Source organism: Ahaetulla prasina, chromosome 2 (assembly GCF_028640845.1).
Source record: "Ahaetulla prasina isolate Xishuangbanna chromosome 2, ASM2864084v1, whole genome shotgun sequence".
Taxonomy (NCBI): Eukaryota; Metazoa; Chordata; class Lepidosauria; order Squamata; family Colubridae; genus Ahaetulla; species Ahaetulla prasina.
Genome location: NC_080540.1, coordinates 23,430,741 through 23,452,050, shown reverse-complemented (window position 1 = coordinate 23,452,050; position 21,310 = coordinate 23,430,741). Strand labels below are relative to the sequence as shown.

Genomic DNA, 21,310 nt, shown 5'->3' with positions numbered 1-21,310 from the left:
ACCCAAGAATGTTATACTAAAGAATTGTTTAACTTGCAATTATACAGAATTGGATCTAACAATCTAGATTACAAAAAAAATTGTGTAGTAATAGTAATGATACGACAGCTTATTTTAGTATATCTAATATTTCTGCAGAATTCATTGTCAAGAAAAAAAAAGGACCAGATAATTTATCTTCTTTGTGTTCTTTTTATGTTCTTGACATTCTCGTCTTATACCGTCTTTTCCATCCAAGGAAACTAAACTATGTGAGAATGGCACTTCCATCTATCTGCCCTAAATCTGCCACTATTCAACTTCACTGGATGATCAAGCATTATAAGGGGACAATTCCCCTCCCCCACATCAATTTCTTTCAAATCATGTAAAATGGTATACGGTTCAGAATTTTTCCCTCATTTTCCCAAGGCAAAGATTCTCAATTATTGCAACCTTTCCATTGGACTCCAATTCCTTATTAATTTTGATGTATTTTCTTCCTGCAGTATTCCAAGCATGGCTGCACTAACAATTTGGACAAAAGCATTTCAATAACTATATTCCCATTGTCTTTCTTGAAGAACGGCATTTAAAACTTGGATAAAAATATATTAAAAAGCACAGAATATAAGTATTCAGAACACAGTAAGTAGACAAGTCTTCCCTTTAAAACTGTTATCTTTTACAGAGATGACAGACAATCCTGCCCATATTCAATTATTCAACCCTGCAGAGGCTTGCCTCATAAAGACAGCTTACTTACAGAGCAAGTAACTTGCAATTGTTGTTGTTGTTGTTGCTGCTGCTGCTGCTGCTGTGCCTGCTCTTGTGACGTGGACTGCTGCTGTTGTGGGTCCCATATATGAACCGTCTGTGCTGTATTCTGGTAGGTCCCTGCCACTGCTTGCACTGCCACTGGAATGTGGATATTGCCATTCATAAACTGTGCTGGGAAAAGGGAATTGGCAAGAGTTTGCACTACTTCCTCATGAGAGTTTTTCACTACCGAGGCACCTCCCACCATCTTATCCTTGTCGTCTTCTAGCTTCACGGTGGCCAAAGTTGTTGGGGAGCCACTAACATGGACGGCATTGTAGGCCTCCTGAGGAATGGCAATATGGGTAATGTTTTGCTGCTGTAGGTCACCGCGTGGTTGGGCAGAATAAACAGGGATTGTCCAAGTCTCCCCAGTGGGACTAGTTATGGTCCCGGTGGCACTGTATAGGTGGGCACTATCCACCGTTAACAAGTCCGGCCTTAAGGACACATAACTCTGCTGCTGGCCCTGGGGGATGGTCAGAACTGTAGCCACCGGCTGCCCTGAAATAGCATAGGACACAGTAATAGGCATATCCACTTTGCGCTTCTTTACTGGCTGAAGGACGCTGGCGGTGCTGATCCTTCGCTCGCCTTCCCGTGGTGAGCCTTGCTGAGATGGAGGAGGGGAAAGTGCTCCAACTGTCTGGATTTGGATTTGCTGTCCTCCAGCAATCGCCTGCCCTGCCACAAGCTGGGCCTGGATCTGCTGATGCTGTATGTGTTCCTCCTGTATTTCTGCAGCCTGGATTTGCTGAGCAGTCTGCACGTGCTGCACCTGGATCTGAGCCGCCTGTAACTGAGAAGGGCTGGGGCTCTGAAGGGCCTGACCCTGTATTGTCTGGGATGCTTGCTGCTGTGTTTGGCCTTGGATCTGCACCTGGACTTGTATTGGCTGCTCTGAAGCTTGGTGAACAGTGAGCTGAGGAGAGAGCTGCTGGGTGGACACTGGTTGAGGGGACTGTTGAACTTGAACCTGCACCTGCAAAAGCAACATATGAGCAGTTAGTGTATCAACTCCAAAATCCCCGAGACATTTTGAGGGTTGGAAGCATATCAAGTTAAATAAATGAATAAACCAGAATTAGGACTAATATAATAGGCATCCAATCAGCTGAGCAACTACATGAGAGTATCCATAAAGAAAAAAAAATGGTTAATACATCTTGGAAGAATCACAAAGGAAAAAAATATGCATTACAAGTCTATCATCACCCTGCAACTTCAGTACAAGATCAGCATCTCATTGACCAAGAATCACAATTCAAAACTACTCAATTTGATCCTCAACATTTAAGGTATCACCAAAAACTATATTTTTCTTCAAACATTCCTCCAAGGACCTTAAAAACAGCAAGCACTGGAGCAGAAAACCTCTGTTTAGAAATACACCAAAACACCTAATTGGATGTGCATAAACATAATTATATTAGAATTGTTTTGGCAATATAAAAATTTTGGAGGATTACTGATTTGATCTTGTATATCACTAGCAATTTTGAATAATATTTTAATGCAGATTTATGGAGATTTTATTAAAAGATGTTAACTTTATATTCACAGACTTTGAAATCTAACTATCTTTGAGGGGTTAAGGTTAAGTCAGGCATGTGTTGTTGCTTAGAGAAACTGGATAAACAGTAATACTCTTGGATAACTTATTTGTATTTTATGAGGGCAATTTTATTACTAATCCAAAAAATGACATTTTGTAATGTTAGAAAATCATACTTTTTTAAAAAAAATGTAATTTAGGAACATACTGACATTTGATGAATATGTGATATCATTTTCCCCTTTGGCTTTTTTGGGGGCAGGGAATTAAGTTGATTGCTTTAATTTTTATTTTTAATATTTGTTTTTATTTATTTATTTTCATAAAACATGTTAGGATAAACTCCCCTTTATATATATACATGTATGCATGTATGTGTGTGTGTGTGTATAAATATATATATATATATATATATATATATATATATAGAGAGAGAGAGAGAGAGAGATAACATTAAGCTGTTCTTGCCCAATTAGCTTTCAGCCACTTCAGTGTTCAAGCATAAACAATTTAGCAACAATTAAGCTCCCTCTCTCACATGGATATTAGACTTCATCAACATATGAAGTAAAGATATCCTGCTGTACATGATAAAACAGATGGAAAAACTGATGACACAAGAAGCCTCCAATGTATAACTCAAACATAAATGTAAGAAGAGGAAGTTAGGGATAAGAATTGTTCATATCTAAATTTTTACTCCTCGATGGCAACATTTAAGAAAGCTGGCATTCACAAATGCATCGTTACAGGACACTGAAAGTTTTGTGTAAATTCAAATATTTTCTTTGCATTAATTCAGTCTGTGCTTAATAATCAAGCAAAGAGAGCATGCTATTTATTTGCTCATATGAACTATTTTATGAGTTAGTTAAAATGTTTTCCATAAGTCTATACCATAAAGAAAAAACATTATAACAGCTTCTCTTTTACTTAATAGTGAATACTGTTCAAAAAACTTGACAGCTTTTGTTTTTAAATCCTGCAATCTATAAGCAATGAGAAATGTATATATAAATTCTATATCTACAAATACATTATGTAATTTAATATAATGTATATAGTTTTATATAATTAAAATTTATGTATATTTAAATGTATTTGTATGAACTATAAATTCTAATAGAATATAAACTTTTTAATCAAAACAATTTATTTCTAGCTTTATTAAAGCCCTTTCATCTGAAAGAAGAACACCTCAAAGTGAGGTCATCTGTAGACATCGCTAAATCAATATACTTTGACTTGTCTTAATAAGATAGTCATAAACGAAAAAGAAGTATAGCCGAGGACTGCAACTTCCTTAGAAAAACAAACCAAGTCTTTATTTACATGAATATTAAGCAAATCACAAATTAAACTGTTAGGTGTGCAATCTATGACAAGGGTTCCCAATCTTTGCAGCTTGCCGGCCCTGCTTGGGGGTGGGGGGAGAGGGGAATTGGGCTGCATGAATGGTGGGCCAGCCCATGTGCACAACTTACATGAGCAGAGGACTGACATGTATGCGTGTGAGTGCCCGCAAGCCTGCTGCTTGTGTAAGGTGTGCCAGCCACTCACATGGCCCAGTTCCAAATAGGCCTTGGCCCAGTAGTGGACTGCAGCCCAGGGGTTGGGGACCCCTGATCTATGGCCACTGACAACAAAAGCCAGCTGGCAACAATCAACCTATATGGACCATCCTTATATCCAGTTTGCCGCTGCCTGAAAATACAGTCTTTACTACTTGTCTTTGTGCTGTATTATACAGTATAGTACAGCAAAAAACTTATATTACTATTATAAATGCTACACAGAAGCTACTTTTCTGGTAATTAAGTAGTATCCAAACAAGGCAGCACAACTAAAATCAGAATTCTCTGTAGTATTGTAAGAATATGCAATGCTATGCCATGGTATTGTTGGTTTTAAGTAAATGTCAAGGGCACCTACATATTCTGTGATTTCTATTTCTATTGTAAATGCCCTTTGCGATTTCTATTGTAAATGCCCTTTGAAGCAAATTAAATGAAAGAAGTTCTAACAGAATTTGGGCAGAAGAACCTATTTTCGAATTACAATTCTTATCACTAGCAAACAGAATATTGTTTAACTTATTCATATGTTCTATACACAATGCAACTAGAATCTTACAATTTAAAAACCATCAGAGTTTAGATCACAAAATATTGCCTTATATTTCTGTACTTCTCTTTCTCTCTGAAGAACTGAAGAAGCATCTTGGGTGAGAAGTGAAATGTTAAGGAAAAGACAAGAAAGTTCAGTTTTCTTTTGAAAAGCATCTTTGGGACAACCTTGACCTGGATGATTGAGAATCTCCATAGACATGCAATGTTAACATTACCTGGACTTGTTGGGGTTGTTGCACTTGTATTTGTTGCTCTTGTTGGGTTTGTTGCTGGACACTAGTTGTAACAGGACAGGCAAGTTCAAGCAAAGATCCAGCCACTTCCGTGCTATCTGTATAAATGCAGTTGCCTCCTTGCTGATATACCATGGTTGTAGTAGCAGCTGTCTGCTGAAATTCCTGTAGGGCTTCAGGGCCCTTGGAGGCAAGGGAGTCCAGGAATTCCTTCATCCTATGTTGGGGGATTGTTCGTGCTTTCACACGGATGTATTCTTCAAAGGAAATTGTGTTCTCCAAAGAATTATTCATATTGCAAAGTCCTCAGGGTTCCTTAGAAGAAAAAGTCAATAATTTATTAATTCTGAGTTTAAACTCTAGACCACTGGCTTCATGTCATCCTTATAAACCAGTTGAATCTTTCTTCAGATCAGTTCCATACAGCTATTTATTATTAACTATCAAGAAACCTATTGAAATAACTATGCATAATATATGAAGTTAACCATAACCTGAAATCTGTCATCACTCTATTGCCTTAGACAGCACCACCACCAGATGGATTCGTAACTGGCTGACCAACTGCACTCAACGTGTAGTCCTCAATGGACCTATATCCACATGGAGGGAAGTATGCAGTGGAGTACCCCAAGGCTCTGTTTTAGGCCCAGTACTCTTCAACATCTTCATCAATGACTTGAATGAGGGGATAGATGGGGAACTCATCAAATTTGCAGATGACACCAAGCTGGCAGGAATAACCAACACTCCAGAAGATAGGCTCAAGATACAGAAGGATCTTGACAGACTAGAACATTGGGCGCTATCTAACAAAATGAAATTCAACAGTGAAAAAAGTAAGGTTCTACATTTAGGCAAAAAAACCCAAAATACACAGGTACCGTATATGTGGTACCTTGCTCAATAGTAGTAACTGTGAGAGGGATCTTGGAGTCCTAGTGGACAACCATTTAGATATGAGCCAGCAGTGTGCAGCAGCTGCTAAAAAAGCCAACACAGTTCTGGGCTGCATAAACAGAGGGATAGAATCAAGATCACGTGAAGTGTTAATACCACTTTATAATGCCTTGGTAAGGCCACACTGGGAATACTGCATTCAGTTTTGGTCGCCACGAAGTAAAAAAGATGTTGAGATTCTAGAAAGAGTGCAGAGAAGAGCAACAAAGATGATTAGGGGACTGGAGGCTAAAACATGAAGAACGGTTGCAGGAACTGGGTATGTCTAATTTAATGAAAAGAAGGACTAGGGGAGACGTAATAGAAGTGTTCCAATATCTCAGGGGCTGCCACAAAGAAGAGGGAGTCAAACTATTCTCCAAAGCACCTGAGAATAGAACAAGAAGCAATGGGTGGAAACTAATCAAGGAGAGAAGCAACTTAGAACTAAGGAAAAATTTCCTGACAGTAAGAACAATTAATAAGTGGAACAACTTGCCTGCAGAAGTTGTGAATGCTCCAACACTGGAAATTTTTAAGAAAATGTTGGATAACCATTGTCTGAAGTGGTGTAGGGTCTCCTCCCTGGGTAGGGGGTTGGACTAGAAGGCCTCCAAGGTCCCTTCCAACTCTGTTGTTGTTGCTGTTATTATATTATTATTATTATTATTATTATTATTATTATTATTATTATTATTATTATTATTATTATTATTATTATTATTATTATTATTATTATTGCTCCTTTAGGGGATGAGTAGGATTTCACTGTTCTATCTAGTTTCATCTTCCTCATTATGACTAGTAGAACTGCAGAAAGTTAAATTAAGGTAAATTAGTTAACCTACACTGTTTAAACCATAGAATATTCTTCAATGTGGATTACATCCAGGCCTTAAAAATGCAATTACATGCAAGATGTTGCTTGGCCACTGTCAATCAAAACAACATTATAGGTAATATAGCCTTTTCTGAAAATTCTAATGCATGTAATATTAAGTTCCTTCTCTGACTTTAACAATAACCAGGTAATAAAAAGGATAGAAAGGTTACAACCATTAGTATGCAGAAGTGATCATCAAACATGTACACATACACATCTGGATCTAACCAATTACATTAAATTTAGTAATCTGCTATTACAGCCTACTCCTACTATATACATTAACAATCTACTACAATACTTAACATCGTTTGATTTCTTTCTGATATAATACCATTTTTAATGTATTAAGGCATTACTGAATATTGCTATATTTCACATGTAGAGAAACTGTGAGTCACATTAACCACAGTTTAACTTTTTAAATAATGTTATCCTTTTCATTTTAGGTTTGTATCAGGAATTGAATAGTAAGGGTAATGAATGAATCATCAGATTAAAATGTTACTTTATAGGTAACTCATATATCTGATCCACTCTATAAGGCAGTAAATCAAATACTTCTATATTTCAGCTGCACATATTAAAATTAAAGTGCTTAATTTAAAAAAAAATCTTCTTCCAATGACGTTTTCAGTTGATAAAGCTTTCTCTTGCAAGCCAAAACTAATGATTCTATTCCCCTAGCTGCTGACCCAGTAAGCACAATTTCCCAAGAGGAATAAAGATTAAGTGTATCATCTACACTTTTGCTTAGAAAAAAATAGTGTGTCAAAGGGAAGATTTGGCAACCCTAATTAAAAATCAACCAACTAATAGTTTTTTAAATATATTTAAATGTATGATGGTTCTTCCAAATAAAAATGTAAGTTTAGAAGAAAAGAAATATTTTGAATTGGAATAGCTATGAATATGAATAATTATTGTATGCTGTCCAGTGTTACTTTTTTGTGGGATAGGTGGCTATAGAAATTTGAATAAAATAGAAGTTTAGTAGGATTTACACAGATGCTCACACCAAACTGAGACTGTCTTAAAATAATATGGATAAAGTTGTATCGTGATTCTAATTCCACCCTTACACATGGAATCCCACTTACAAATATGTATGCCTTAGTATTTTATTCACAATATGTTTCAAATCTCCACATGCCCCAAGACAAATTAAAAAAATATGGCTAGGTAGAAAAGTCTGGGTTGGGTTAAAACTGCTTGCCATAAGTTATTTAACCTATTTATTCCTAGAGCCGCCAAAGACTGGAATCAAAAGTACTATTACAGCAACAGTTTTCCCCCTGTAAGCACAGAATCTGAATATAATTGTGTAGGGTCTGCTACTTGAGGGAGGGGATGTTGAACTAGATGACCTACAAGGTCCCTTCCAATTCTGTTAATCTGTTAATTCATTTAGTTACTCTAATGTTAAAGCCAATTTTAGTTTAATAAAAAAGCAGGAGCAAATATAGTAAATAAATATTACCAATACATATTTCAAGCATAGATATAGTATTGGAGAAACCTAACATATATCCATCTTCCCTTAATATGTATGAGTTAGAAGGGCCATGCCTTCAAATCTATTTACTAATTATTTTAAAATTGGGTAAATTTCATGTAATAGATATGAGTTTTGGGAAAAAGGAAAAGTTTGGTTTTTGTAAATTTACTTGAATTGCAAGTTAAAGAAATAAGGAGCATATGATAATCCAAAAGAAGATTGTGAATATTTGTCGATACACGTACTGTAAGGGATTGCATACACTACAGCCTTCAAATTATTGCCCAGGGGACTTTTAATATACCTTACTTGTGCGAATAAACGAATCAGTGTGGAACTGAGAAAAAGTAGTAAATATTGGGATAGTATTCTGTCCTTGAAAACTGTGCCACTTAGTCTTAATTCTGAAAAATGAAAAGAAATCAAGAATACACTGCAGAATTGGGAGAAAATAAAACATTGTGCTGTATTTCTAGGGGATAAACTTAATGGTTACTTAAAGATTATATGAAAACATAAGAAATCCAAATAAAATTATTGTACTAGGATCGCTTGTAAATAAAAACATAATCCAAGAAAAGAACTTTTAACATTTCATGTGTTTCCTTTAAAATACTAAGGAAGAAAACAAAGACAAGTCATATACGATGAAACACACACTACATAGAAATACAACTCTTAAATTCTCTCTTCCCTCATACAAATCTCCCCAGTTACTCTTTTTCTCCCTCCAATCAAAAATCTATAATTTAGTTAACAGAACTATTAATATATTTTAATGCAGGCTTAAACTATTGGTAACTAATTTATAACAGATATAAAATTTTTGGACTTAACTGAATTCTAGCAAGTGCAGTCAGCCTTGCTTATATTCCTCAGAAGTGCTAAGATTTGTTATTTAGGAGTATGAGGAAAGCCACTGCATCTCCAATCACTAGTTTATGATCCATCATAGCAAAGAATTAGACCGTATCACGGCTTGAACTATCACATAACAATATTAAATTGGGAGCATTTTGACAATTTTACATTTTTTCAAATTATGTGCTAGCTAATAACTAACGTTCATGTTAATATTCCTTCTGTAATCCTGTAGAAATTTTTTGCACATGCAATTATACATTCTTACATTAAGAACAGAAATTTTAAAAATAAGCTGCTTTGCAGTGCTGAAACAAGAAATAAGGTGTAGTAGTAGTTTAGGTTAGATTAAACTGTATGATCAAGTTCTGCTAGGACATTTTTTTAGAAACACACCCATCTGATAATTCAAGATTATCTAATCTAAGCAATTTTATCTTCTTGAAATCATCCATTGATCCATTAAAGCCTCCAGATAATAGAAAGTGAAGGCAGCCTATTTCACCATATCCCAATCTGGTACTATTGTATCTAAATATATGTTACATTTCTGATACTACAGTTAGTCCTAATTTATGACAATTGAGCCCAAAATTTATGTTGTGAGAATTTAAGTGAGTTTTGCCCCATTTTATGACATTTCTTACCACAGTTGTTAAGTGAATCACTGCAGTTGTTAAGTTAGTAACCTGGTTTTTAAATGAATCTGGCTTCCCCATTGATTTTGCTAGTCAGAATGTTGCAAAAAATAATTACATGACCCTGGGACACTGCAACTGTCATAAGTATGAACCAGTTGCCAGGCATCTGAATTTTGATCACATGATCATGGGGATGCTGCAAAGATTGTAACTATAAAACAGTCGTAAGCCACCCTTCAGAGCCATTCTAACTTGTCATTGTCATTAAATCAACTGTTGTAAGTCGAGGACTACCTGTATTGTATCTATATAAATGTTACATTTATCAGCATTTCTAACTTATCACGGATAAAAATGAAAACCCCAACATATCTGAAGGTCTGTTCAGCATTCTCCAAACATTACCCTTTTAAGACTTGTGGACTTTAACTCCCAGAATTCCCCAGTCAGCATGGCTGGCTGAGAAACTAGATATATAACATTAGAGTTGGTAGAAGAAATAGATTAGCAAGCAGTTAAATCAGAAAATTTTAGACATTAATAAAGTCAGACACACATGAAGTATATGGGCAATGTAGTCTAACCAAACAGCACACTGTACATGTTTTCTGATAAGTAAATGGGTCCACTGAATTTCTGGATGAGTTCCTAAAGCTCGAGAAACCTATGCAATATGATTTTACTTCAATAATAGAAAATATTATATGGCTATATTACTTTAAACATTTATACACTAAATTGCAAGATTTCTGGAATTTAATGAGCCAACAATAATATACCATAGTACTTTCTACAGTACTGCTCTTCTAGGTAGCTAATTAGATAACTAAAACAGGTCATAGATCCATCTGAGCCAACTCCTCATTGAATTCATTTATCAAGTCATTTTGTGAAACAAAGCGCAAGGCAAGCTGGTACAATGTTTGTGTTGCATTGTGCACCATATATATCTTACCCTCTAACCAAAGGGCCGACAGGATAAAAGTCCATTAAGTTGACACCAGTTTATAAAACTGAACACCAACACATCTATTTCCTCTTCAAAGTTACACAAGAGGGAGCAATGCCAAAGATACAGGCTCACAGACTGAAAGCAAGCAAAAAAACCGTTCGGCAGGTTCTTTCCCACGTCTATTATCATTGCCCATAATAAACAAAATATGTTTAAATATGTCGTCCTATTTTGGAGGAGTTGGCCACCACTCCAGGACCTAAATAGTTAAGTTACTGAAAATACTGTAAGAACTAGGTTATAGTGAATTAAAGAAGACCATAATACTTGAAACCTGGAACAAATGTGGGGCTTTTTTTGGGGGGGGAGATAAAAGTTAATTAGATGTTGAGAATCCCACTTGCTTATTTGAAGCTTTCTTCCATAATACAAATTAGCTCACTGTATAATATTTAATACAGCAGTTTAAAGCTCCTGACAAATACTATTGGTTCTTGAAAAAGGCCCGGACCTCAAGGGCCCCGCCTTGGTCCGCCTCGCCTTCGTTATTGCAGCCTCCAGGCCGAGGGTGGAGGTAAGCACCACAGCCAGCGCGATGACCGGCGGCAAGGAAATTTGGCTGGAGCCGGCACAGCACCATGAGGCTCGCTCCCCCCGCCGCCTCTTCCCGGGGTTCTGCCGCACCAGGGCCTACCGGCCTCATCCTGGAATTTCGCCTACTCCTGGCCGCTGCTCCGGAGTCGGCGCCCGGGCGAGAGAAAGCGCGCCCACTCACGCGTCGATAAATTCTCCACCGCGGCTTCCCCGACGCGTTAAACAGGCGGCGAGAAGGCCCTCCTCCCCACCTTGGGTGCCAGTGGGCGGGGGCGCGGAGGAAGGCTTGGGAACGCAAGGCGGGGCCCTGCCCGGGGAAACGGCGCAGGCCTCGAGTGGATCCCGCCCTGTCAGCCGCCAATCTCTCCACGCGTGCACGCGCTGGCGGCGGTGGCACACAACAGCCAGGGCCGGGTTCGCAGGAGCGCGCTCCCGTGCCCGCTTCCCCCTCCCCCCTCCACTTCTATGCCGCTACCTCCTCCCGTCGCCGTCCTTCCCCCCCCCCAACACACACATACACACTTCACCAAACCAAATGTTGCGCCTCCCTCCGGAATATCGCGCCTCAACGTTCCCGTTTAAAGAAGGCTCGGCATCCCCCCAACTGAGTTCAGCTCCGCCTCACCCCGGCCCCTCTGTCGCCTCGCGCCGTCACCACCTCAGGCCCCGCGTCTTTTTTCCCCCTCACAGATCCCTGGGCGCCATCTTACATTCAACCCGCCGCAACCAATCGGCGCCCGCCCCGAAGCTCGCGACAGCACCGCCGCCAAGCCGCGCGAGACCTACAAACCGAGCCACGCCCCTTGCCTTAAAGTGGACGAGCGCCTGCGGTGGGGGGGGGCGTTTGAGGGACGCCCAACGAGGAGCGGTTAGTAATAAGTTTAAAGAACAAAAAGAGCTTCCGGGAAGGTGATTGTAGTCTTTCCCTCTCTCTCTCTCGTCAGGCTTATTGGTTCCTCTCGCTTCCTTCTCTCCTCGCAAGTCCTAGATTTGCGAGTATTTTACTTCTCGATCTGGTCATTCTATTCTGCCCTAGACAGGTGTCCTCTTCGCCCAGTGATTACTCCATATATTACAACAGTTTTCTCGTATACATTGTGAATACTCCTCCAAAAATTAAAATACTACCTCTCGCACAAGAAACTCCACCCGTATTATAAGTGACAGCCTCGGGCAAAGAGAATTTAAAGCGCCTTGGGAACTAAATTGGGTGGGGTGAGATCACATGAGTTTTCACTTTTTCCAGTCCATAGAACATCAAATTGTAATACTAAGAATTTTGCAGAAAATTTCTACAAAACACTTTCTCAAATACACACTTGCCACCATGGAAATTAATAATAATTTTTTTATAACGTGTTTAAAGTCGAGTGATTGGAAGAATCATGGAAAGAACTGCTCCCCTCTGGAGTGGCTAAACACTGTACACAGCCTATTGCTATTTAATCGTGGAATTGGATTTATTTCTTATGAAAGAGCACTTGGTCTCAGCATCCTATTCCAGCAACCTACAATTTCTGGAGTTAAGTTCTAACACCTCTACTGAAGGCTAGCAGAGCTGATACATTTTATCGGTGTCATACTCAATACTTAGAATATTTCTATTCATTTGCCATCCAAGAAAAGCTCCACAATTTGTAATCCATGAGCAAGATACCATATGCATATTAATATTGGTAATGCAATCGCAGAGCAAGAGTGATGCTTTCTTTCTGCCCCCTTAAGATGAATTCCAATTTGGGAGTGACGGAAATAGTAAGGAAATAAAGTCTGCTGTTTCCACTCTGGCAAATTACCTTCCAATCAGCAATTTTCACTGAAGTTGTGTCTGTTCTGAGCATTATACTGAAGGTAATGGATTTCAGGAGCACTAAAAAATAATCTACAGATTATTTAAATTTAAACTCTTTAAAGAGAAGCTCTGCTTAGGAAAATTTACACATTGTCAAAAGTTATTATTCCTTTTTTTCCCTATAGTGCTAAAATCTGGTAACTCAAAGGTTTGTGCTTGCTTCAGACATAATTGATATGATACCTTTGTTGTAATTATAATGTGGGTATCTACATTCACTGAGGCCTAACCCCATTTATCAAGAAAAAAAAGTAAGCCAGAATAAATGGACATCATTGATAGGTGCATGTAACTCACTGGGAGTAGAGAGGGGGCAAAAACTTTCTGGTAGGCAAACAAGGAATAGCCTTGTCAAAAGATTTAGAAATATAGTTCTCATGTTTGAGAAACAATCCATTAATTACTAATTGGAGCAACATATAGAAGCATCTTAGAAGGGCTAGCTATCTCACTAGGCCACATTGCAACTGACTCAGAAATGAAAGGATACCTGTACCAAAAAAGGAAAACTTTACAGTTTTCCTGGGAATCTTTATAATACTACATTTCTCCTAAGTGAATGTTTAATATAACCTGTCCTCAGGCTCAACAAAATATACCAATTTATAGGTTAAAAGAGTGTGTGTTCATCTTTGTTTACATACGTTTTAAAATGCTCCTCATTTTTTCCAATATTATTAGCAATTGCAGGAAGCTTGCTTGCTCATTTGAAATGCATGCAAATAAAAAAAATCCAGATGTAGGATACAGCTCATGTTAAATACAAAATACAATTTACAAAACATCTGGAAAGGGGGTAGGTAAGATTACAGTCTTAGCATAGTACCATTTCTAACAGCCTTTAATACAGGGGAATGGGGAACTTTGCAAGGTAGCAAAATAAATTCTACACCACAAAGGAGAAATTAGTACAGAATTTCTAAGCATTTCCTCTCCCTTTTTTCTTGCAGAGAAAAACTTCCCCTTGGCAAATTTACCTCAGGGTATCTCTCATGTCAGCCTAATTGAGCCATTTATGCTACTAAATTGTAACATATATTTTTTTAATCTGATAAATTTGGGCGGCAATGGGGGCTTTGTAAAGAGCTTTGAACCAACTTTTGGAAACAGGCAGGCCCAAATTTATCAAGGCTTAGAGACTGTATTCTGCAGAAAAACAAATCATTAGTAATCCCCAAAAGACTCAAGATGTCAAATGCAGGAACACAACCTTATTAAGAGCTACATGTATTATATCCCAAATGCTGCAGTTTAGCTACATAATTGTACCACAGCTGTCTTTCTGGAAGTGTCTTCCCTAAGCAAAATCCAGTGATTGACCACACAAAAGAGATCTGATACCAGCACTGAGAAATTAATAAGCCTGACCCAAGAGTGGCCTTTCCATTTAAAAACAAAAATTATTTAGGCAGCGAATGCAAACTCCCCCCTTTTTTCCTTGGGATTAATTTATTAGTTTATCGGACAGAACATTAAAGGGAGATGGATAATATTTACTTTTCATGCATGCTGCAGTCTACACTCAGCTCTTTGCCTGATTTTGCTATGAATATCGTCTCAGTACTGTTAGAAGACAATAAAGTTATCCACATACTGCAGATTCTACTCTTAAAGACAAAGTGGTTTATAAAAAGAATGGGTACCTGCTGTGCAGCACACATTCAAATACCGTGGGAGATGATGCTGGCACAGGCTGATAGCTCTGGCAGGAATTCTTAGATGTTTCACTATCCTGACCCACCAGATTTCTTCAGGACAAAAGCGGAGCTATGCCAGCTATACATTTGCCCTTTGGCAGCAGATGTTCATTATATAGACCGGAGCATTCTGCTAATGAGGAAACCTCCTTCAAGGAAGGGGTCCCACATCTCTTGCCCCCAAGAGACAAGCTTAGCTAAAGGCAACACCAGGCTGCTTTAAAATCCCCATGTGCTCGCTAACAACCTCCCACTTCACAGCACCAACAACTGCTCCTTAAGGTGGCCCATACCATCCTTAACAGGTGATGCTTCACAGGTCGCACCCCCCCAAAGACTCTGCTTCAGTCCTCTGACCACAGCACCACCGGAGCCAGAGTGAGATTTTGCCAAAGATCCAGAGTCTATTTTGCCCAGTACCGTTCGGCCGGGCACTTTCACCCTGCTGGCTATCAACCCTGTCCAGTCCACCTTAAATAGGGCCCAGAGTTACTAACTTTCAGTCTAGACTTTGGTGTTTGTACACAGCAGAAAATGTGCAAGGCGTTAAAGGTGCAGTGACCCGAGGCTGGAGCATTCCTGGGAGAAGGGAAGGAGGGCAAAGGAGGAAAGAGCAAGTCCAACTCTGGGCCCCGCCGCGGCGCGAAAGGGTAAAGGTTAGCGGCCGAAGGACGATCCAAGCGGCGATCCAGCCTGGAAGACGGGCAGATGAGCCGCCGGGTGTTGCCGTTCATCTCCCCCACTTCCACCCCTTCTCTGTCGGAGGAAAAGGTCACTCGCTGTTTCTCCCAGGGGGGAGCCGCGCACCTGATCGCTTCTGCTTGAATACACAAAAGGAAGAGGAAAGGAGAGCGAAGTTTGGGGCACCCGGACACCGGTTATGCTTGTATGAGGCATTCACTCGAGCAGGAGATAGGCCTACTATTGTTGCTTGTGCATTGCGCGCTGTTTGGAGGTGCTTTTGTTTTGCCCACTCGACCTTATTCACACCTCCACCTTCCTTACTTCCCACCGTCCTCCTTTCATTAGCTTGGGCAGGTTTCCTGATCCGCTTTGGCCCCTTGGGGATCCTGGCTTTGTTTATAAGATGTACACACACAGCAGTAGTATTTTTGTCCCTCTTGGTAGTAGCTACAATAGATGAGAATTCCCCTCCCCCCCATTTTTACATTAGAGGAAACTGCCAGATTTGTTGGTTGTGTTGTTGTTTTTTAAATCGTATTTTATTGAGGTAAAAAACTGATAGCATTGTCAATGACCTTTTGTTAAGAGCCAGGAGGGAGTGGTGCAATTGCTCTGGTCCTCCCAGATGCTTTGATGGTTTCATCACCGATTGGGGTATCCTTTTGAATTGGCTGTAGGGTATAGAAGTGGGATGGGCAAGCACACTGTTGTGATAGTTCTCCTCCTTTCTGGGCAGATGGTTCAGATCAATGTTGATAGGAGAGAGATCCAACTCAGAACCTCTGTGTTCCGATAGTGCAGAGGTCTTCAAACTTGGCAGCTTTAAGACTTGTGGACTTCAACTCCCAGAATTCTCCAGCCGGCTATGCTAGGCTATGCTGGCTGGAGAATTCTGGGAGTTGAAGTCCACAAGTCTTAAAGCTGCCAAGTTTGAAGACCTCTGCTGATAGTGTCACTCCTCTTTAACATCTATTTGAGGCCATGAGGCTATTGGGAAGGTTATCCATTACTTTGGGGATAGGTATTATCAGGAAGCAGGTATATCTTGAATTATAACAATTGAACCCAATTTTTTTTTTCTAAGCAAGACAGTTGTTAAGTGAGCCATGCCCCATTTTAACCCTTTCCCATCATTGTTACGCAAATCACTACTTATTAATTGAAAGATATAGTTGTTAAATGAATCGGACTTCCCCCCACCATTGACTCTGCTTCTCAAAAGCTCCTAAGGAAGGTTCCAAATGACAACCCAGGACACTGCAACCATCTTAAATACATGTCGGTTGCCAAGCACCCAAAGTTTGATCATGTGACTGGGAACGCCACAACAATCCTAAATGTGAACTACAGACTATTGTAATCCTTTCATTGTATCAAGGGCTTTTTTTTTTTTTTTTTTTGCATAACATCGTGGTCGCACAAGAGCCGTCAGTTGAATTAGAAGAACAGATACAGGTAGTCCTTATGACTACAATTGAGCTCAAAATTTCTGTTGTTAACTGAGTTAAGTTTGCCCTATTTTACGACCTTGCCTCAGTTGTTAAGTGAATCAGTTGATAAGTTGGTAACCCAGTTAAGTGAATCTAGCTTCCCTAGGAGGAGGAAAAGGAGAAACGCAACCTAGAACTAAGGACAAATTTCCTGACAGTTAGAACAATCAGTGGAACAACTTGCCTCCAGAAGTTGTGAGTGCTCCAACACTGGAAGTTTTCAAGAAGAGGTTAGATAACCATTTGTCTGAAGTGGTGCAGGGTTTCCTGCCTAAGCAGGGGGTTGGACTAGAAGACCTCCAAGATCCCTTCCAACTGTCTGTTCTGTTCTATTCTATTCTATTCTATTCTATATAACATTACAAACTAAGACATTGAAGAAAGAAATGAATGGTTGCTGTTCACTACTGTTTCTAAATGTTCTTTTAAAATATGCAATTTCCCCCCTACATTTTAATGGTATCATTTCCAATATTGCCACAGTTTCTAATTCTTGAATTGAAGTAGCTGGTTCTGTAGAGTGAGAAAGTGGGCAGAAAGGGAAGTTATAGTATGGTGTCCTCTTTCTTTCAACACTCTATCAAGAGTATCAAACTCAATTTCATTGAGGGCCACATCAGGGCTGTGGTTGACCGGGGTGGGAGGCATGGCCGACTGGATGGGCATGACCAGCTTGACAGCACACCCCAAACTGCTGGCATGTTTCCTCTTCACATTGGGTAGACCGGGCCAAAGTGACGTGGGCCAGCCCCTTACATTTTCCAAGATGGCCCTGCCAGTTCCGACCCTGCCCATGGTTCTTGAATTTTACATCCCTGTACTATATGAAAATTATTATTAATAAGAAACATGTAAAATAATTATAGAAAATTTGAGAATGGGCTTAGTTAAACTCAGTGTTGCAAGAGGTGGGTGGTTTCCTTCTTACCTGAAGGCAAAAACAAACTCCTTTTTTGCCAGACACCTGTATAGTGTAAATGCTGTTTTTTGATTTCTGTCATGCGAAAGTTAACAGGCAAATGCGAACATCAAAGGAGGTCTGCACAATCTTGACTGCTAGCCCATTGTACCCATAATCTCCCACCCCATCATCGTCAACACAGAATTTCTCCAAGCTCATTTTTATTATGATGATCATTGGTGCAAACGATTGTGTATTCAGGATGTGCATTAAGGCAACCGTAGCATTATAGTAGAAAACTGTGTTTGGGCTGTATGCCCCCCTCTCCCTCCAGAGAAAGAAGGAGAAATGACATCCGAGCAATTTTGTCTATGTTGAGAAATTGTTAGGGAAACACCATCATGCTTTCCCTGGATCTTCCTTCAAGGTCACTGTCCGATTGAACACCAGCTGTAGAAGAAACAAAAGCCATCAGTATCCTCTCCTCCATCTTCATGTCCATTTTAGAGAATGACCCTTCCTTCCTGTTCCTAAAACTTCATAAATGCGGGTCAGCAATCTACGGTCCATGGGCCAAAAGTGGCCTATAACCCATATCAATCTGCCCCATGGTCCCAAAAAGAAATGTACTGTAATCATCTGGCCTACAAGAATGAGGGAGAGGTGGCTTCACTGCCTCAGCGTTGGTGGAACAAGTGCCCTGCCTGGTACTGGTGGGAGTGAGCCATTAGGCCCAGATAAAAATGGCAGTAGCAGCATGGTTCAAAACTGTAGAAATGATAGCAGATTTTAGGAGAAGCTCTCTTACACTACCACCACTCACAATACTAGACAACACAATAGCAACTGTAGACACCTTCAAGTTTCTATTATATCTCAAGACTTAAAATGGATACCTAACATCAAATACGTCATCAAAAAAGCACAACAAAGAATGTTCTTCCTGCGCCAACTCAGAAAGCTCAGGCTGCCCAAGGAGCTGCTGATTCAGTTCTACAGAGGAATTACTGAGTCTGTCATCTGCACCTCTATAACTGCCTGGTTTGGCACTGCAACCCAACAAGACAGACACAGACTTCAACCGATAATTAGAACTGCAGAAAAAACAATCTGCCTACCAATCTGCCTTCTGTTGAGGACTGTATTCTGCACAAGCCAGAAAGAGGGCTGTGAAAATATCTACAAACCCCACGCATTCTGGACATAAGCAGTTTAAACTTCTACTCTCAAAACGATGCTATAGGGAACTGCACATCAGAACAACTAGACACAAGGACAATTCCCCACCTCCCCACATGCCATTATTCTGCTAAACAACTGATTCCCACAACACTGCCAAACTACCTAAAAAGGCAGTATTACCATCATTATTCTCATCTTCCCTATTCCCTATCTCCTTATCTTTTTATAGAATTTTTTTTTTATTGGCCAAGTGTGATTGGACACACAAGGAATTTGTCTTGGTGCATATGCTCTCAGTGTACATAAAAGAAAAGATACGTTCATCAAGGTACAACATTATGACTACAACTTTGTTGCTCATCATTATTGTTGTATGTACATTGAGAGCTTATGCATCAGAAACAAATTCCTTGTGTGTCTAATTACACTTGGCCAATAAAATAGTCTACTTCTAATTCTAGTCCTTCTTTCTGGCTTTTACACAGAAGAAAGTTGCCAACCTTTGCTTTGTAAGAAAAGTCTCCTCCAGCTCTTGCAACTTCGTGAAACCTACCTTTGCATTTGTGCTGTCAGGATCTACTGAAAAGTACCCCAGCCGCTCAAATTGGAATTTGGTGAATGGCTTGGCTCCATATACAGATCGATCCACCAGAGCCTCTTCAATCACATGAAGGGAATCCTGGAGTGGAAGGAAAAAGGAAGACAAAGCTGAAGTTAAAATAATTTCTTTTTCTTCACTGGCAGATTTGCTTAATGCTCTTCATCCCAATAGAGTAAAATTTGCAACTTCTCTAAAGTCTTAATTCGTCATATCAATATTCTGTATGCCTTCACTAGTATTGGTGTGTCTGACTTCTCAAGAAATACACTTTAAATTAGGATTGGTGTAGGAGCAAGCAGACTCATTTTGATTAGCGCACTCCAATTCATAAATATTTGTTTTACTGCAGGTTTGAATGTGTTTGAATGTAGGTTTGAGAGGAAACTACAGCCACTTATCTCCACAACACCCATCTCAGACACACCAACAACAGCCAAGCCTCCTACAACTGACCCCATTTCATTGGGTTCACAACCCCTAGTGGTCACAGAAAAGGAAATGCAGGACCTATTTCACAGACAAAAGCCATGAAAAGCTCCAGGCCCAGACAAGATAACTCCTTCTTGCTTAAAAGTCTGTGCTGACCAATTGGCCCCCATCTTCACCCATATCTTCAATAAATCACTAGAGATGTGCTATGTTCCTTCTTGCTTCAAACGCTCTACCATCATCCCAGTGCCGAAGAAGCCCACCTTCAAGGAACTGAATGACTACAGGACCAGTTGCTTTAACATCTGTAGTCATGAAAACCTTTGAAAGGCTAGTGCTTTCCTACTTGAAAACCATCACGGATCCACTTTTAGACCCCTTGCAATTTGCATACCGAGCAAATAGATGAACAGATGATGCTGTTATTATGGCTCTGCACTATATCCTACAACATCTTGAATCTCCAAAGACCTATGCAAGGGTCCTCATTGTAGACTTTAGTTCAGCATTCAATACCATCATTCCAGACACTCTTCTAACTAAGCTAAACCAGCTACAGGTACCTGAACACACTTGCAAGTGGATCACAAGCTTCCTAACAAACAAAACAGATTCTGAAGCTAAACAGAATCATGTCAGATATCTATACAATTAGCACAGGGCCCCCCAAGGCTGTGTGCTCTCCCCACTTCTCTCTGTATACCAATGACTGCATCTCTAACGATCCATCTGTTAAACTACTGAAGTTCGCAGATGACACAACAGTGATTGGTCTCATTCGAGACAATGATGAATCCGCATACAGACGGGAGGTTGAACGACTAGCCTCGTGGTGCAACCGGGACAATCTGGAACTGAACACACTCAAAACTCTAGAAATGGTGGTAGACTTTAGGAGAAACCCTTCCATACTTCCACTTTTCACAATACTAGACAACACAGTATCAACAGTAGAAACCTTCAAATTTCTAGGTTCTACCATATCGCAAGATCTAAAATGGACAGCTAACATCAAAAACGCCATCAAAAAAGGACAACAAAGAATGTTCTTTCTGCGCCAACTCAGAAAGCTCAAATTGCCAAGGAGCTGCTGATCCAGTTCTACAGAGGAATTATTGAGTCTGTCATTTGCACCTCTATAACTGTCTGGTTTGGTTCTGCAACCCAACAAGACAGACACAGACTTCAGAGGATAATTAGAACTGCAGAAAAAACAATTGCTTCCAACCTGCCTTCCATTGAGGACCTGTATACTGCATGAATCAGAAAGAGGGCTGTGAAAATACTTACAGATCCCTCACATCCTGGAAATAAACTGTTTCAACTCCTACCCTCAAAACGACGCTATAGAACATTGCACACCAGAACAACTAAACACAAGAACAGTTTTT

At 39.7% G+C, this 21,310-nt stretch overlaps 2 protein-coding genes across 7 annotated transcripts in view; both read right to left on the bottom strand.

Moving 5' to 3' along the window:
• QRICH1 (glutamine rich 1) overlaps positions 1-11,817 on the bottom strand; it is a 28,343-nt gene extending 16,526 nt beyond the window's left edge. Inside the window, exons 1-3 of one of the 6 annotated variants that reach the window (XM_058169062.1) lie at positions 11,794-11,817; positions 4,698-5,030; positions 746-1,780 (exon numbers count right to left, since the gene is read on the bottom strand). In XM_058169062.1, coding sequence (XP_058025045.1) covers positions 746-1,780; positions 4,698-5,009 — 1,347 coding nt within the window. In that variant the 5' untranslated portion in view covers positions 5,010-5,030; positions 11,794-11,817. Of the gene's footprint in view, positions 1-745; positions 1,781-4,697; positions 5,031-6,153; positions 6,298-11,183; positions 11,510-11,601; positions 11,630-11,708 lie in introns of those variants that run through there. The other 5 variants (XM_058169057.1, XM_058169059.1, XM_058169060.1 and 2 more) reach the window with 5 other exon arrangements.
• A 6,094-nt stretch (positions 11,818-17,911) lies between these two features.
• QARS1 (glutaminyl-tRNA synthetase 1) overlaps positions 17,912-21,310 on the bottom strand; it is a 41,952-nt gene continuing 38,553 nt past the window's right edge. The window contains exons 23-24 of the mRNA XM_058171234.1: positions 19,443-19,568; positions 17,912-18,157 (exon numbers count right to left, since the gene is read on the bottom strand). Coding sequence (XP_058027217.1) covers positions 18,107-18,157; positions 19,443-19,568 — 177 coding nt within the window. The 3' untranslated portion in view covers positions 17,912-18,106. The remainder of the gene's footprint in view (positions 18,158-19,442; positions 19,569-21,310) is intronic.